The 18,286-nt window shown below is 47.6% G+C and overlaps 1 protein-coding gene across 3 annotated transcripts in view; it reads right to left on the bottom strand.

The window, feature by feature from the left end:
* Positions 1–18,286, bottom strand: part of PAX5 (paired box 5) — a 200,449-nt gene that overhangs the window by 160,939 nt on the left and 21,224 nt on the right. For all 3 annotated transcript variants that reach the window (XM_023203171.2, XM_026456150.1, XM_023203173.2), the window contains 2 exons: positions 10,872–10,936; positions 7,056–7,184 (listed from right to left, as the gene is read on the bottom strand). In XM_023203171.2, coding sequence (XP_023058939.1) covers positions 7,056–7,184; positions 10,872–10,936 — 194 coding nt within the window. The remainder of the gene's footprint in view (positions 1–7,055; positions 7,185–10,871; positions 10,937–18,286) is intronic.

Here is an 18,286-nt window from a genome sequence, read left to right as displayed (position 1 = left end):
CTCTTCTCTGAGCCTGTTTTCCCATGTGAATGACGGAGTGGGGCGTCTCAGGTGCTCTCCAAGGCCCTTTCAGCTCCCATGGGGGAGTCTCTAGGTCCAGGCTGGTGGCCCCAACCACCCCTCAGAGGCCTAGCCCTCTCAGGCCCAGAGTGCTGCCCTCTGCCCCCACCCTGGGGGCCTCCACCCCTCTGTGCTCCCTGTGCCTCTCTTCAGGGAAAACTGGGGCCTGACCCTTTTCTTCTGTCATGAAGCAGGCAGGGAGACTCAGAGTCCTGAAGGCAAAGGAGGAGGAAAGTGAGTGGCCCTTCGTTCTGTAGCCGACACCTGGGGGCACTGTTGTTCAGCCTGGATGCCCCGGGCTCCTGGCTGCAGGCAATCGGCTTCTTCAGTACCATGGAATCGCCCCCATGGCTCCACGGCTCCAAACAGGAAGGTGGTGGTGGGCGAACCGGCCAGTTCCAGCTGCCAACAGGACCGTGGCTGAAGCCTGCTGTCCTCTGCCATGACGGGCCTCACGTCCTCAAACACAGGCCTCTCAGTGGCCAATGACTATAGCCAGGCCCTGGGGCCATGCCCTTGGCAGCTGTCACTTCACTTCATTTTATTCTCACAGTAACCCACAAGGCTTGCATCAACTCTATTCGCCAGATAACAAAATGGAGGCGCAGACAGATGAAGTAACTTGCTACAAGAAGTCCTCAAACCATTTCATCCCTGCCATGAGCCTGTGCCCTTGACTCAACACCTTATTTGGGTCTCTCCAGGGATCAGAGATCTGTGAACTCTCAATCCCACAGGGGCTGCCTGTTACTCCTGACTCGGGAATCCTGAGCTTTTCCACACACCCATCCCTTCTGGGAGCTCTGAGAGGGCTCTCCCCACTTCCTGCTTCTATTTTCTGTCCTGATCCCGGGAGTGGCAGACAGCATCTATGCATCCAGGGAAGGTAAAGGGTCCTAGGAGAGAAAAGACCAGGGCCTGCCCGTGTCAGAGGGCCCAGGGGCCCGGCACGGCCTGTGAGCTTCTGAAACCCCTTCCCTCTGGCCATAGCTCCCGTGGAGGTCTGCTAGGCAGGGCTGAGGGGGCATTCAGCCTGAAAGAGATAGGGAAAGAGGGGATTTGGGGAGAGAGAAATAGCAAGAGAGAATACAAGAAGACAGAAAGGAAATTGAATGAGTGAATGAGTGTGAGAGAAAAGGAGAGGGAGAGAGTAGGAGAGAGCGTGTGTGTGTGAGAGAGAGAATATGTACGAAAAGGAAAGCTAGTGAGAGCTAGACCAGTAGACAGAAACAGACACAGAGGAAGGTTCAATAAACAGGAAATAAACAAAGCCAAATAATACAGAATGAGATGCACCCCCAAAGACATGGGGAGAGACACAAAAACAGAGAGGAAACAGGCATCCCCAGAAAGGAAGTCATAATGGGAGCACCTGGCTAAATGGCCTCCAACAAACTTCCCATGAGAGTCTCATCAGACTTGGCATCTTCTGGAAAGGACAGGCCACCTCTGGACCCTTGCTGCCCTTCTTGTGCCCTCCTCAGAAGGCTGGAAACTCCCTTGCAATGTACACCTACTGCCCAAAAAGAAACCTCTGGCCCCCACAGTCCACACTGGCTGGACGGGTCAGCTTTCTGAACTGGTGAAAGGGATTTGCACTCCGCTGACCTCAGTGTGTTCAGGGCCTTTCAAACTCAGGGCCCTATGGGTTATTGTGAGGGGGACAGGGAGGGGACCTAAGCGGGGAGAGCGGCGGAAGGAGGTCTCACCAGAGATCAAAGGCCCAGGAAGGAATCGAGGGTCTGAGGCTGCCCTTTCACCCATGGCCGCTATTCACAATCCTGCCTGCTTTGCCAAGTCTCTCCCTGCCACCACCTCCTCTGGGCCTTCCGGAGAGGGAGGTGCCGACTCAGCCTCCATTCCCCTCACCCAGCAGGATTCCTGAGCCATGTCACAGTTTCCTCCACGAAAGCTCTCAGTTCAGACCAACCAAGAGACAAAGCGACATCTCATAACTGGGCGGCTCCCCAGCCTGACCCTCGGAGCCATCCCACAGGCCTCCCGGGCATCCCTGTGAACCGGGGCTGTGCCGAGAGGCTGGGCTGGGAATAGAAATGATTTGTAGCCCCTGCCCTGTCAAGTCCACATGAGTGGCAGCCTCAGGGTCAGGCAGCAGAAGGGAAAGACAAGTGGGTAGATGCACTCGCAGACACAGTACTGGCACAGAAACACTGGCCACCCAGGTTGGAACAGGTCTGCCTCAAAAGTCACAGAAGCTGAACCAGAATGTCCTCCTTGACTCTTCTGCTCCTCATTTGTCCAGCCCCTGCTCACACCTCTGATGATGGAGAGCTCACTATCTTTCTAAGATAAAGCTTCCATTCTTGGCCCAGCCTGGCTGCTTCTGAAAGCTGTATGTTGCATTCAGCCATAATCTGCCTCCTGCAGCTTCCTTTAACCAGCCCCAGCTCTTCCTCCAGAGGCCACAGAGATCTTACCTGTTGCTGCAGAACAGTTCAACTGAGACTTGGACATAGTGGCCATATCCCCAAGTCTGGTCTTGGAGGCAGACATCCTAGGAAGAACTCTAGAATCTCTATATTGAAAGGGCCCTTGCCAATCCACCAGCCTAACAATATTCTAGTTTGTGTGTCTTTGCTCCAGAGCTCTACTCAGAGCTTTCTATGGAAGCCGAAAATACCAAACAAAAGCATCCTTGACTGAAGAAACTAGCGGTCCCTCCACTTAGCCTCTTTGCTAATTGTGAACTCTCTAAAGGAATGTGACTGATCCACTCTACCAAGGAGCACTTACTGAGCACCTACTATGTGCCAAACACTTGTATTAGAGCTATGTTGTCCAACACAGCAGCCACTAGTCCTATGTAGCAACTGCTCACTTGAAATGTGGCCAGTACAATCGAGGAACTGAATTTTTGATTTGATTTGATTTTAATTTTAATTTTAAAATAGAAGCAGTATAGAATATTTTTCCCACTAAACACAGCTTTATTGTTTTGGTAGGACTACATCTAACTTTAACTGTCAAACGTTTAGCATCCAAACTGAGATGTACTACATGTGTAAAATACACACCAGATTTCAAAAACTTGGCAGCAAAAATAAGAGAAAATATAGCAGCAAATTTTTTATATTGATGACATGTTGAAATGGTATTTGGGGTATACTGGATTAAATAAAATATATTATTAAAATTAATTCCACTTGTTTCTTTTTATTCTTTTTAATGTAGTTACTACATCATTTAAAATTACACATGTGGCTTGCATTCTCCTTCTGTTGGATAGTGCGGGGCTAGTCACTTTCACGCTACCTTTTTATCTGAAACACTCAGCAGAGTAAATGTTTCTTGAGTATCTAAGACGCATAGCTCAAAACTATATCCCTAAATGCTTCTAGACTAAATGTTTCGAAACCTCTGACCACGTTTAAGCCGCCCACCTCTCTCTACCTCTCTCCCTTTCCAAATCCTGCTGTGCTGGTCCTCTCCCTGCACGTGCTCACCAGAGTCCCAGACTTGGCACAATCTCTCTTGCTTTTGATTGGAATGCCCTCTCCTCCCTCTACCCAGCTCTCAAATGCCCCCTCCTATGAGGAGCCCCCCAGATCCTTTTGGTCAAAACTGGCCTTCCCTGCCTTATTCTTTCCCCTGGTGTCACCTCACCTGCTGCCCTACTCATCAGAGGAATTTGAGCTTGTCAGTCATGATCACCAGCTCACTCTCTGTGTTTGGATCCTATCACCTGTTCACCTCTGCTGAGATCTGGGCAGGAAGGTGGCCCCAGGAAATGCCTTCAGGGCAAAACTCAAGTCTAAGCTGGGGATGACTGTGAATCAGGCAGCAGAGTAAGCAACTCCACCTTGCAAAGACTCAGTCACCTCATCTAAATAATGGGCAAGGACCCTCAGCTGTCTTCCTCTTAGCTCACCATTGCCTCTCTTACCCCATGATTCTTCTCTCAGGCTGCTGATGGTACCACTCTGGAGGCCAGTACCCCACAAATCCATGGTTTGCAGCCTCTGTGGGCCAGCTGGCCAGTGTGCCTGAAATGTCCCTGTTTCCCCAGTGGCTGCTTCTTACATTCTCTGCTCTCCTCCAACCTCTGGCCTTCAGGTCTCACTTCTGTCTCCGCATCCAACCTGCTAATCCTGCCCTTCTGACTGAAACTCTTCCCTACAGCAGCCCCAGCTCTGCCCAGCCCCAGGCTGCTCCGCCTCCAAAGGGCATCTCTGAAAAGGCTGAGGGGCAACAGGTAGCTGGAAAATACCAGGGAACTGAGGCCTTAGGGGCACTCCAGCTCCTCCCAACTCCCCAGTCCATACCAGCTGTATGGCTGTGTAGCCTCCATCACCTCCCCTAGTAAAATGGAAGTGACAGTCTCTGACTCTTTACCTCCCTCTAGAGCCACTACAGGGATCCAGAAAGATAGAGAGAAAGGATAGGAAAGATCAGAAGGGGGCACTTATGCAATACCCCGACAGACACTTCCCTGGTGTGAGCCCCGCCGTTGCTGCCCACCCCTGGGATCAAACGTGCACACTCTCAGTGGTGTGGGGCAGGAGTGAGGGGGAGGCTCTGGGTGCTTTGGTTTGTCCCCCACTCTTTCCACTCCTATAAGCTTCCAGGACCATCAAGTCATTCTCCCTTCTACCACAGACCACCGACTGGACTATCCCCAAGTCTTCGTGAGGATCAGGACTCAACCATATATATCAGAACTGGAAAGATTTCAAAGATCACCCAGGCTGGGAACAGTAGCTCATGCCTGTAATCCCAACACTTTGGGAGGCCTAGGCAGGCAGATCACTTGCAGTCAGGAGTTCAAGACCAGCCCGGTCAACATAGCAAAACCCCATGTCTATTTATTAAGAAAAAAAATTCAATTAAAAAATAAAAAAGATCATCCAATACCACATCTGATTCTTGATACTCTGTATGGCAGCCTGACAAGTGGCCACTTAGTCTCTGCTTACATATCCCCAGAGATAGGGCACTCATTACCTCCCGAGGCATCTCCTTTCATCCCTAGGCCACTCTCATATGTGCAACTTGGTTCTTTTTAAACTGAGGTGAAATCACCTCTGCATCCTGGATGAAGAGGGATCTGATACAGCATCTGGGAACACCTTGAGGCTCTAGGGATATTTTGGCACAAAGAAAAGCAGAATAAGCGAGACTGGATTGCTGCCTTCAAGTATTTGGAGGCATGGAAAGAGGAAGGAATGAGATCTCACTGCATGGCCTTAAAGTTAAAGTGTGTGGCCGATGCAGAGGTGATTTCACCTCAGTTTAAAAAGAACCAAGTTGCACATATGAGAGTGCCAAAATATTTCTAGAGCCTCAAGGTGTTCCCAGATGCTGTATCAGATCCCTCTTCATCCAGGACACAATCCCATTTGCCACTGTCCCTCTTAAAGGTCAATACCCCCAAATGGGCCGCAGTCCTCCTCTGGGAATGATCTGAGTAGTACAGAGTAGTCAAGACCAACACCACCCACATTCTGAAGATGCTATATCTTGTAAAGGAGCTTGAGGGGCAAAACCATGACTGCTGGTCAGACTGCAAGCCAATATAGCACTCCGAAAACAAACTAAAATAATGCCTCCAGGCCAGAACCTTTCTTTTTGGTGATAAACATCAACACATTTTTTCTTTCCCCAAAAATCTCCGCCTGGATCCCTCAGCCTCCGGGGGAGTCTCACACAATCTGTCCCTTCACTGTGAACAAATATATCCAGGCCCCAGCTTAGGCACATCTGCTGTGAGTCCAGGTGACAATGGGAGAAAAGATGACACCATCAACCTCATAAACCAACAGAGATGGCAGGCCCACTGCCTCCTGCAGCAACACAGCACCGCAGCCTACTGAGTTAAAGACTTCTGACATCTGCTCAGGAGCGGCAGGAGCAGAAGAGAGAGGCGAGGCAGGTTCCAAAAGCCGTGAATCATCCCCACACACCCCCACGGTTCCAAACCGAGGCCACCGGCTCTGCTTCTGCACTGCTGGCAACACGCAGGCCACAGGCCAATCCACAGCTGGGCCGACTCAATTTTCTAGTTACAGATCTTAAGTACTTAGGCATGTGCTCACGAGAACACACATCCCTTACACGGAGCTGAGAAAGGGAATTGTGCCGAGGAACAGAATAATTGAATCAAGATTTCTGTCACGCTGCTCTCAGGCCCTAGACCACAGCCCTGGTTTTTTTTTTTTTTTTTTTTTCCTTTTCCTGACTAAGGTTTTACAGACTCCCAGGGGGTCTTTTCTTCTCTCAAACCCATTAATGTCAGCCAGTACTGGCAGCCCATTCAGGGGAAAGGAGCCCCGGTTAAGGTGTCCTGCGTCCAGGACGGAGGTGGCTGGCTCTGGGGACCCAGGCACCACATGGCCCAGCCCGCGGAGGGCCTGAGAAAAACCAACCGGGAAGATTGTCATGGTTGTCATCCCTCCCAACACCCCCGCACTCCTTCCTTCCAGACCCAAGGGCAAGGATGAGATGATTATTAATTTCCTCAGCACCACCCTGCAACACCATCACCAGGGCTGAAGGCCTTCTCCGCTGAAACGTGTGCAGGGCCTTTCAGAGAACCCACCCCTCCGCCCACCCAACGTGTGCCCCTCTCACAGCTTTGCCCAGCCACCTCTCTCTGGTCCAAAGCTTCTCCGCAAAGTGGACTTGGGTGTGGAGTCCAGCACACCCTGCCCTCGGGGGTCATATCTGCACGCACTCAGGGTCTTCTCAAAGGCCAAAGCTCAGGCCACAAGGGCTCTGCCAGGCCCACTGCTTCTATCCAAGGGGTGACCACCGGGAAGGCCAGCAAGAATGCCACAGTCACCCTGCTGCCTGTCTGTCCTTGCAGAGGGCTCAGCCCTTTCCCGTGTTCACGAAAAGGACAGAGTGCGGGCAGAGGGACTCGCTCCTCTGCAGGTAAGGGGGGTGCTCGCGGGCACCTCTGCTGCCACCCGCGACCGAGCACCCGAAACGGACCCCATGGGGCGCATCCCCGATGGGGCTGCGCGGGCCTCTCTTACCTTCGTCTCTCTTGCGCTTGTTGGTGTCGGCGCTGGGGGACGTGATGCCCAGGATGCCGCTGATGGAGTACGAAGAGCCGGCCGAATCCGTGCTCACCGAGGACACCTGCGTCACGGAGCCCGTGGACACTGCGCGGAGAAAGACGGGCTGTCAGGGCCACAGAGGGCTGAGGGCCGCAGGCAGGCTGTCACCGCACGCGGAGCTGGGGGCGGCTGGGAGGGAGCGAGTGCAGAGGGGCAGGAGGCGCCGAGGACACTCGCCCTTCGGAGGCGGCCACACCAGGGCCACCAGCGCGGGCCTCGGATGGGCCATGTGCTCCAGTTCTCTGCGCTGGAGGGAGGAAGGGGAGGGGTGGGCACTGGGGAGGACTGACCCCTGCAGAAAGGAACACCGGGACACGGGGACAGGAAGGGCAGTCGCTCAAATTCCAGCCTTTCCATGGATACAGAAAGCAGGGCATGGAGAGGAGAAAGAGGGGAGCCGGGGCCCACCAACAGCCAGTGCTAAAACAAAACAAAACAAAACAAAAACAAAAAACAAACAAAAAACCTAGAATACTCATTAGGCATCTCCCCACCTGCCTGCACACCCAACCTTGTGTGCAAACACAACTACCTGAGCGCAAACTCACGCGCTCAGCTAACAAACTCCAAACCACAGAGTGCCCCTTCTTTCTCCCTGCCTTTTCTCCTTCCAGTTTCCCTGGATTTGATTTTTAGTATTAATTATGACAATAAGGATAACAAACATTTTCTGAGAACTTACTCTGTGCCAGGCATTGAGGCATTATCTCATTTAATTCTGAGAAAAATAATAGAAGCTAGGAAATGTGATGATCCTATTGGAAAGGTAAAACTCAGAGAAGACAAGTGGCCCACCCAGGATCACACAGCTAACAAGAGGCAGAGTACCTGGTGCCAGGGCTCACGCCTGTAATCCCAGCACTTTGGAAGGCAGACGTGGGAGGATCACTTGAGCTCAGGAGTTCAAGACCAGCCTGGCCAACATAGCAAGACCCACCAAAAAACTTTTTTAAAAATTAGCCAGGTGTGGTGGCACAAGCCTATAGTCCCAGCAACTCAGGAGGCTGAGGCAGGAGGATCACTTGAGCCCAGGAAGTCGAGGTTGTAGTGAGCTATGATTGTGCCACTGCACTCCAGCCAGGGCAGCAGAGCAAATCCTGTCTCAAAACTAAAAATAAAAAATAAAAGACACAGAGTGGCGATTTGAACCCAGAGACTAAAGCCTTAATCCCTATAACTAATCTGCTTCTCACTAATAAATAATGAAGAGCAATAATATACTTCACATGAATGCAGTACTTTTCATTTGATGATTGCAACAGCCCAGAGTGCTATTATTTATCCCCATTTATCAAATGAGGAAACTGAGGCTCCACAGGGAAAGTGATTCAGTTATCTAGCTAATAAACAGTGACACCAGAACTTAGCCTTGGGTTTACTTACTTAAAGTCAATTTTGCCTGCCCAGAGACAGGGGCAGTGGTTGGTGACTTACTGTGACTGAGGCTAGGTCTCAAAGTTCCTAAGAATAAGAATTGGATGGGAGGCAGGGGGCAACTTTTGTGCAAGTTTCACATTAACTTCTGGCTTCAGAATCCTAGGGAGAGATCAGTCCATTAGCAGAGCCCTCTCCAGCTGTACAGCTGAATTGCCATTTCTGGGCTGTGGGAATTCTTTCTTGGTTCATTAAAACCTACAGACCAATCTCAAACACACTTCCTTGGGCTATAACCAGCTGGAGGCAGGTGGAGCCACCTTTGACTCTTCAGAGTAGGAAATCACTAGAAATGGCGGTGACTGCCTGAGAAGCCCTTCATGGCTTCCCTTTGGAGCAGATCCAGCTCCTGGCTCCTACAAACCTAAAGGGAGCCATGCCTTTCTTCTCACATTTCAGTTTGATCTTACATCTTCCTTAAGAGACACAGAAGCAGAAATTGTTAACTTCTCTTTTTCTTCACCAGAAGAAGCTCCTTAAAATAGATTTATGCAAATCCCACAACCTTTTCTGTATTAACATGTAAAAAACAGAGGAAGAAAGAAGATCCCAAGTCACTTGGTACTTTAAACAACAACCACCATATATAACCGAGGCTCACCATGTTGCTGGCAGAGTCCATGACATTCGTTTTCGTGTTTTGTGATTGCTCTAGGCTCAAAAGACCCAGATTCCACTTCTGGCTCTACCACTTACTGGCAACATGACCTAGGGCTAGTTATTTCATCTCTCTAAGTTTCAGTTTCATCACTTCTCAGTAAGTTTGTGAACTCTAAGGGGCTATAGGTATGCGAGATGTAGTTTAATTTAAAAATTTCTGGAACAGAACAAAACATGCTGCTGACCTACAGTAGAATTATTCCTCTAAACCAAATGAAAGAATATTAGCAGTTACACCTATCTGATTTTCAGTGCTATGTGACCTGAAATCATTGGTCAGCTACAAGTGAAATCTCAGCCACAAATATTCCCCCAGAAAGCCTTCCTTCACCCTCTTCACACTAGCCCAACAGAGCTGGTGGTTCCTTCCCTTCTGCCCCCACGGCACCCATCCCTTCTTCTTGAGCTTCATCTCTGTTTTGCAAACTTCTCTTCATTATATTCCCCCTTTACCTTGAGAATGGGGATCGTGTCTTCCCTTTCTTATAGGCTTGGCCTCTGATGCCAAGGTCTGCACCGCAGGGACTTAGCAGACACTTTCTGAAGGGATTACTAAATGAGGAATTATTTCATGGCAGGGAGGAAATCTGTCTTACCTTTATCCAAAGAGCCAACCATGGAGGATCAGAGGCCTCAGCAAGCACCTGGTTAATGCCCCTCCATCAACAAATGAGGAAACTGAGGCTCAGGGAGGTGAGAGGACTTTTACATTTTACTGGGTGAGTTAATGACAGAGTTGGAACCAGAGGCCAGGCCTCTGCCCATTCCCCATCACCATGTGAGTTCAAGTTTTCAGTTAAAGAAGGAGTAACAAAAGTGTGAAAATGTTATACAATCTGAGGTGTGATTCTACAGGATTGACTGTGGCAACCAGAAGTGTCAGAGACTTGCTGAATCATTGCCCACTTTCTTATATAGTACAATAACTTTTCCCCCGGCTAACCAGTGGTGTATCTTGTATCCCAAGTGGAGAAACAATACACCTTAAATAGACACATGTCATTTCACAATCTTTGAAGGGAAGACAAAGGACATTTCTGAACTCTTGAGCACTAAGAAGCATGACTCCTCTGTTGGGTCACGGCCACTCCCACCTGTGAGCACCGGAAACCCCACTGGCAGCCCTTGACAGTTCACAGAGTTCATGAGATCGAAGCAAGAGAGAGAGAAAGTAAGTTTGGGAACTTTTGCCACATCTTCACTCAAGACTGCAAGTGCACAAAGAATTGTAGAAGGGCTGGTTGATAGAAGAAAAAAACACATTCAAAACTACTTACTGACTAATGATGCAGAAAATGTTATGAATAAGTATCCCTTTCTTGATTTATTACTTTAATTATCTGACATTCTATAGACCCCCATTAGTGGATTTTTTTTTTTTTTTTTGGCTTAGATTTCAATTTTCTGTCTCATGGTGAAAGCTATTTATCATAATAATCAGTAAAATTCAAAACCTTTTAGCAGTATTTATAAAATTCATTTACCAGGTTCAGCCCTTGGAGAATGACAAAGAAGGCGCATTAGTACGTGTGCTGAAGTGTTTTATGCAGAATTATCTGTCCATAAGAATGATTAAAAGTTCTTTAGAATATTTGGAGCCCATTAGATTTTTAAATTTTTTTAAAAAGTTCCTCTTACCTATGCTGTGACTGGAAGCTGGGACTGGTTGATTGGGTGGCTGCTGTACTTTTGTCCGGATGATCCTGTGGGCAGTTGGAAAAAAAAATGGCTATTTACCATCAGGAAGGAGAAGAGACCTCAACCAGCTATGCACAGACAACCAGAAAACTCATACCCAAACTGGGCCATGGATCGAGCTGAGGCAGAGGGACAGAGGTGGAGGGAGATTTATAAACCCAGGCTGGGAATCAGGAGGGTGGAAGGTTTATGGACTAGTCCCAACTTTGCTTCTGTTTTCCTGGGTATCTTTGTATAATTTGCACCCCATCTCTGGGCTTCAAGTGCCTCTTCTGAAGAAAGAGGACGATGTGTTAACATTACAAGTAAGCATCCCTATCTCGAGTATAGCTCTAGCTCCATAAGAGACTCATTGACTTTAGGGAGTCCTTCCCTTCCCTAGACCTCAGCCTCCCATCTGTGGAATGAAGGAACTGAACTAGGTAACCTCCCTGTCCTCTGGCAGTGCTCATGTGCTGGTTTCTCTGCCCTAGAGAACACATAAGGAGGGATAATGCCCCTTCCCCTAGGAAGTTGCCAAGGGAGGGAGGGATGTATGTGTTGTTCTGATACTAGGGAGGGTCAAAGTGCTGCCAGGAGACATCTGATTTGGCTTTCTTAAGAGGAAGCCTACCTTGCACCAGACTTCATGGAAAGGATCCACAGGGCTGGAGCCAGTGATATCCTGGCCTGTCTTTTCAGAGACCTTGCTCACATTCTAATAGAAACTCCACTGTGACCTTGACCAAGTCCATTCCATTGTGGACCTCGATACAATGACGGAGTTGAAACAGACCACTCTGCTTATTTTAAGTAATCAAATCATTTTCGGAAAAGAAAAAAGATCTTATGGAAAAGCCCCATACATAAAAGAGATAATAGCCGTACTGCCTTCCCTTGGCCACCTGACCGCTCTAACATTCTTCTGCAGAACCTTAGGCTCTGGGGAGTCTGTAGACTTCCAGCAAGGACAATGCATGCGCAAGACCGCAAGCCCAGAGCATCTGAGAGCAGCAGAACAGGGCCACGTCAAAATCTCCTTGGGATCTACCAGAAAACTCCTTCCTTGGCATTTGGGAGAAGAGTGGGTCATAATAAAATGTCCAATTTCTTTGGAAAAGTTCTATTCCAGTCTCAAACTATTACCTTTTGAAAGGACATTTATTAGAGTTTTTCCTCATTATAAAAGTAATATGTGTTCATTGTAGACTCTTTGAACAGCATGGGAAAGTATAAAGAAGACATCTAAAAAAACATATTTTGGTATATTTCCTTTACACCAACATTCCTGGGCATATTGAGAAATATCCATTTTTCTCTTAACAAAATCAGAATTTGCCATGTATACAGTTTTTTGTTGTTATTGTTTGCTTTGAGACAGAGTCTTGCTGTGTTGCCCAGGCTGGAGTGCAGTGGTGTGATCTCAGTTCACTGCAACCTCCACTTCCTGGGTTCGAGTGATTCCCCTGCCTCAGCCTCCCAAGTAGCTGGGATTACAGGCACGCGCCACCATGCCCAGCTATTTTTTTTTTTTTTTTTGAGACAGAGTCTCTCTCTGTTGCCCAGGCTGGAGTGCAGTGGCATAATCTTGGCTCACTGCAACCTCTGCCTCTTGGGTTCAAGTGATTCTCCTGCCTCAGCCTCCAGAGTAGCTGGAACTACAAGCGCGTGCCACTGCCTAATTTTTGTATTTTTAGTATTTTTAGTAGAGAAGGGGTTTCACCATGTTAGCCAGGCTGGTCTTGAACTCCTGACCTCAAATGGTCCGCCCACCTTGGCCTCCCAAAGTGCTGGGATAACAGGCGTGAGCCACCGCGCCCAGCCTCCATGTATACAGTTTTGCATCTTGCTCTTTTCTTTTTTTTTTTTTTTTGAGACAAAGTCTTGTTCTATCGCCCGGGCTGGAGTGCAGTGGCCAGATCTCAGCTCACTGCAAGCTCCGTCTCCTGGATTCACGCCATTCTCCTGCCTCAGCCTCCCGAGTAGCTGGGACTATAGGCGCCCGCCACCTCGCCCGGCTAGTTTTTTGTATTTTTTAGTAGAGACGGGGTTTCACCGTGTTGGCCAGGATGGTCTCGATCTCCTGACCTCGTGATCCGCCCGTCTCGGCCTCCCAAAGTGCTGGGATTACAGGCTTGAGCCACCACACCCGGCAAGCATCTTGCTCTTTTCAGGCAACATTCTATCGGAAGCTTTTCCACATTCCAGACCAGTAATATCTGAAAATTTATTCTGAGGATGCACTGGGTCTCCAGCTTGTATAAATGAAGAAGAAGGACAGAAGTAGCAGGTGGGTGCCTCCCCTTAAACTCAATGGGCAGTAGCCTCTGCCCTCTCCGATCTTACAGCTTGGTGCTAGGCACCAAGGGCACTCTGTGTCCTCAGCTGATAGCCCGGAAATGGACTTTTCTGTTCACCCTATAGTCTCACCACACACACAGGCCATCTGGAGCCTGGCTACTTGAGCTTAGCAAGGAGCCTCTTGCCCTTTTCTAATCAGTCAGCTTAAGTGTTCCCTCAAATACATTCAGATTGTTTGTTTGTTTTCCCTAATATTCAAACCACTTATTTTAACTAAGCAAACTTGAAGCATATTGGATGAAGTTCTGGGAGTGAGGTTGTCTTTTCAGTCACCTGGAAGTAAGCTGGCATCTGATCTAATGTTTATATTTTTGTGTATGTCACTGTCTCTGTGTGTATGTGTCTACGGAAATATTGCTAGATATGTCAATATATGGATATACCAGACAAAAATATAGTTACATATAAATATATGGCAAAAAAAAAAGCCACTGTAATTCAGCTTAAAATCCTTACTTTTCAAATAAGTAAAGCCATGCCTGGCTATTAAATTTGTATGTAAACAAAGCAAAGAAAATTATGTTTTCCTCATTTTCTTTTAAAATGTTATAAATATGACTGGAAAGCATTCTCAATTGTTATAGGTCATTAAGAGGCAGCATAGCGTAGTGTACAGGCTCTGGAACTAGAGATCACTAGAGTTTGAATTCCAGTCCTCTTGCAATTTACCAGCTATGTGATCTTAGGTAAATTACTCAACCTCTCTGTACCTCAGTCTCTTCATCTGCAAATGGGACTAAGAATCATTCCTATCTCATAGGGTTACTATTAGGATTAAATCAATTAATTACTTAAAACAGTGGCTGCTACATACTAGATGCTCCGTAAATGTAAGATGTTATTTTCAGTGGTGTCTTTGTAAAGATTAATGACTAGCTGCAGTCCTAAAATGTTCATATTTTTCACATTTGCTTTAAAAAGCACAAGGTGAGGGCAGTGGGGGAGTGAAGACGCTCAATGGGTACAAAAAAATAGAAAGAATGAATAAGACCTAGTATTTGATAGCACAAGAGGATACTATAGTTAGCAATAATTTAACTGTACATTTAAAAATAACTAAGAGTGTAATTGGGTTGTTTGTAACACAAAGAATAAATGTTTGAAGGGATGCATACCCCATTTTTCATGGTGGGATTATTACTCATTGCATACCTGTACCAAAATATCTCATGTACCCATAAATATATGTATATATATACCTACTATGCACCCATAACAATTAATAATAATAATAAAAAAGCACAAGTGGTCCCCTTGGAAGCTGGGGAGGGGAAGGTAACCATTCTCACACTTTGTTTTAAGGCTGCAGCTGGGCTGGTCTTTATAAAGGGGGATCTCGGAGTTATAGGGAAGCCTCTGAAGCCGCCCCCAGGGGTGAGAGATTTTGCTCATCTGCCTTTAGCAGTCACCTAGTGAAAACAAAGAGCATCAGCTTCCACTGAGAAGAAACTGTAGTGGGAAGAACAAGACTGTAATTGAATCATAGCAACTCTAAACAAGTTTAAAATTTAAAAAATGACAGGCTGTCAAGACTCATCCAATGAGAGCACACTCAGGACCTTTCCTAAGCCAGAGACAGTTGGGCTGAGTTGGCGGTCACACCAAACTGCACATCCTTTACCTGCTGAGCGTGAGCAGGACCACGGCTGCCGTACTGTAGAGCACACTAGACGGTCCAAGAGAGGAGGGAGCTCAGCATCAAACTCTTCCTATGGATGAGGAAACTAAAGGCCAAGATGCTCAAATGACTTGCCCAGAGTTGCACAACAGCGAGTCAGCCCAGACTCCCAGCTCCCATGCCCCAGCATTTTACTTTAAGCCACATTCAAAGGAAGCTCGGTCTCTCTGCTAAACACTTCCTATGTGAGGCATAAAGGTTATTTGGATTTCAAACCCACTTAGAATTTGAGGTTTAAAACTCTGAGGGACTTTGTGGCATTTAAGGATCCCATGGAAACATCACTCTTCCTTCTTTGAAAGGCTAGGCTTCTCACCATCATCCCACGCCCCCCGCCCCACTGCCAGTCCTCACAAAATTACAGTGAAAGAGAAAATCATGGTGCCTTGAAAAAGGAAACATGAAAATAAGGCTGAAGAAACACCCACATCTATGGCACTGATCAAATTGCCATCAATGCAGTAAGAAGCTGAGAATCCAAAATCCAGGGGTCCAACTCTTGCAAGCTGTGAGGGGCCCCACAGGTGGCACCCAGGCCTGTGACAGTTGTGGAGAAGAAAGAGGACACAGATAGAAGTCGATGTGAGTGGATCGCTTGAGTCCAGGAGTTCGAGACCACCCTGGACAACATGATGAAACCCCATCTCTACAAAAAATGCAAAAAATTAGCCAGGCATGGTGGTGGCACCTGTAGTCCTAGCTACTTGGGAAGCTGAGGTGGGAAGATCACCCGAGCCTGGGAGATCAAGTCTGCAGTAAGCCATGATTGCGCCTCTGCACTCCAGCCTGGGCAACAGAGTGAGACCCTGTCTCAAAAAAACAAACAAAGAAAGAGGAAATGTATAAACAATCTCAGAAGGTCTGCCACCAAAATTAGAATTAAGAGCAGAACTAACAAAACATCTTCCCCAGGGCCACCTCCAGCCTGGGACAAGTTTTGCTTACAGTATATTTGTTTTTATTTGAATTAGTTGCTAATATTTTTAAGTCAGGAGATTTTTCATAAATATCTAATTTCTAGCTTCTCTTGAAAAATCAGAACACCCAATAATACTGGCCCCACGTTCTCACATGACCCAACCAGTTGGTACTAAACCGAGCTGCTCCTCTAAACTGGGAGTGCCACTTATAGTCCCCACCCCTTGGCCATGGTGCTGGCATAGAAGAAGGAAGACCCCATTCCACCCACCGTTTGGGTCAGCTTTGGGATGGCCACCTCCAGTGGACACTCAGGCTGGATTCCAGCGATCCCCGCAGGTTGTGCAGCTTCCCAGCACATGTTTGTCCATAAGAAGTCAAACGAACAAGGTGATCTATGGCCCAGAAAATCCCCCACCAGCCTAACAGAACTAGTTCAGTGATGCTCAACCTCTTGTCAATCATGGTTTCCTAGGTTGGTGCCCTGGAAGATAACAGGAAGGCACATACTCCTAGGGGTGAACCATGGAGACGCCCCTGTGGCTACGAGAATACACACAAATCCAGCCATCACTTCCTCCGCAGCTGTTTGAAATCAGGAAGAGTGAAAAGTTGCCTCCAAGGAAGGCAGGGGCTTGGAGAGCTGTGGACCCTCTTACACAGTGTCATTTGGAAGGCAGGCATTTAGAAGTTGCATTCATCTGAATGCAGTGGGAGCTTTGCCTTCATCTGAAAAATAAAACTGTATGCTGTGATGGCTCTGGCTTTGGGGGGTTGGGGGTAGGGAAGGCAGCCACATGAGATTGTCCTACACTTAGTGAGCTGTCACTGAAGAGAGCAGGAAGGAGCCAGAGAATACTCCCAAAAAGAAGCCCCCAGCGAGGAGCACTGGAGAGGGCTAAGGATGAGAGAGGGCAGGCAGCCAGGCGGCAGAACAGGCAGCCTGCAAGGATCTGAAATGGAGAAGAAAATACTTGTCCTCCCCCTTGTCTCTCGTCTCACAGATCCTCAGTTGTGTCACTCGCAGAGTCCTACAGGACAGTGGTGGAAAGAAACTAGCCCTCCTCTTATCATCGGGAAACCTGGGTTCTACCCCCATGTCTATCTCCAAGTCACTGTTCTCTGCACTTTCCACCTTGGCCTCTGTTGCTACACCTGCCACAGGATAGAGTCAAGCCTTAAGGACTATAGGAGACCACAGACGTGAAAGCACCTTAGCAGCACGGCCTGCCTGGCTATGGCTTTGAATAGGACACCCAGGACACCCCTGAGGCTAGCTATGGTCCTGCAGCCAGCAGTTAGAACCTCCCCACAGCACAGGTCCAGGCAGAAAGCATCAGCGGGTCAGTGATCTCTCTTGACCACATATCCCATGCCCCTTTGCAGCTCTATTTGTAACCACTGCTCTATTTGCCTCATACATTTCTTTCACATCACTTCATTTTTGACTTAAATAAAGTTATTGTATAAGGCAATTATAGTTCCCTACTGTAAGTGGGTAGGTGGGAGTGCTGAGGGGGTGTTCACAAAATTCACAAACTCACTGGTTTGGCATGTTACTTACATTTTTCTAAAATACATTAAAATAAATGTATTACAAAACAATGTGCCTCTTTGCATCTTTGCATTATAGAGGATGTAAACCGATGCTCTGTAAATAAGTTATGCTCATCCTTCAAGGCATTTTTAATTGAAATTAGTTGCCTCCATTAAAAAAATACATAGATTAAGCTAGGTGCAGTGGCTCACACCTGTAATTCCAGCACTTTGGGAGGCTGAGGTAGGAGGATTGCTTGAGCCCAGGAGTTTGATACCAGCCTGGGCAACACAGGGAGACCCCATCTCTAAAAAAAAAAAAAAAAAAAATTAATTTAAATATAAAGATTTCATATACAGAAATATACATACATACATCTACACAAGCCCCAGCTTCTGCCTTCTCTTGAAGAATGCAAAAAATCTGGCAAACACTGGACCCATGTTCCTGGCATCATTTGGCTGGAGCAAAGAAGCAGTGCTCCTTTAATAGAACTTGTGCTGTCTAGCCTGCCAGGGACCCAACCTCTCCCCATCGTCTTGTGCCTGGCTTGCTTCCCTCATTACCTTATCTGCCTGGCCCCATGTAAGGCATTAGATTTTGTGACCCCCATGGACTACCTAAGGTTATCTTGCAAACTGCCGATTATATGTGTGCTCTATGTTGGGAAACCTGTGGGTCCCCAAAGCCTGACCAGGAGTTTGGCTGATGTTCCTCTGCAGAGCAGGCCAGTTGCCTGTCATGTTGTTTTGTGTTGTGGAAATCTCGCAAAGAGCCAGAAGTATGGGGCTCATAAAACACACTGGAGCCTCTTATAATCCAGAAAAAAGAACAGGAGTTATTCCCTCTTCCCCAAAACCTACCATCGTCATTGTTACCTCC

The sequence above is a fragment of the Piliocolobus tephrosceles genome, chromosome 14, assembly GCF_002776525.5.
Source record: "Piliocolobus tephrosceles isolate RC106 chromosome 14, ASM277652v3, whole genome shotgun sequence".
In the NCBI taxonomy this organism is placed as follows: Eukaryota; Metazoa; Chordata; class Mammalia; order Primates; family Cercopithecidae; genus Piliocolobus; species Piliocolobus tephrosceles.
Note: the sequence above shows the minus strand (reverse complement) of the source record. Positions and strands in the feature narration are given on the sequence as shown.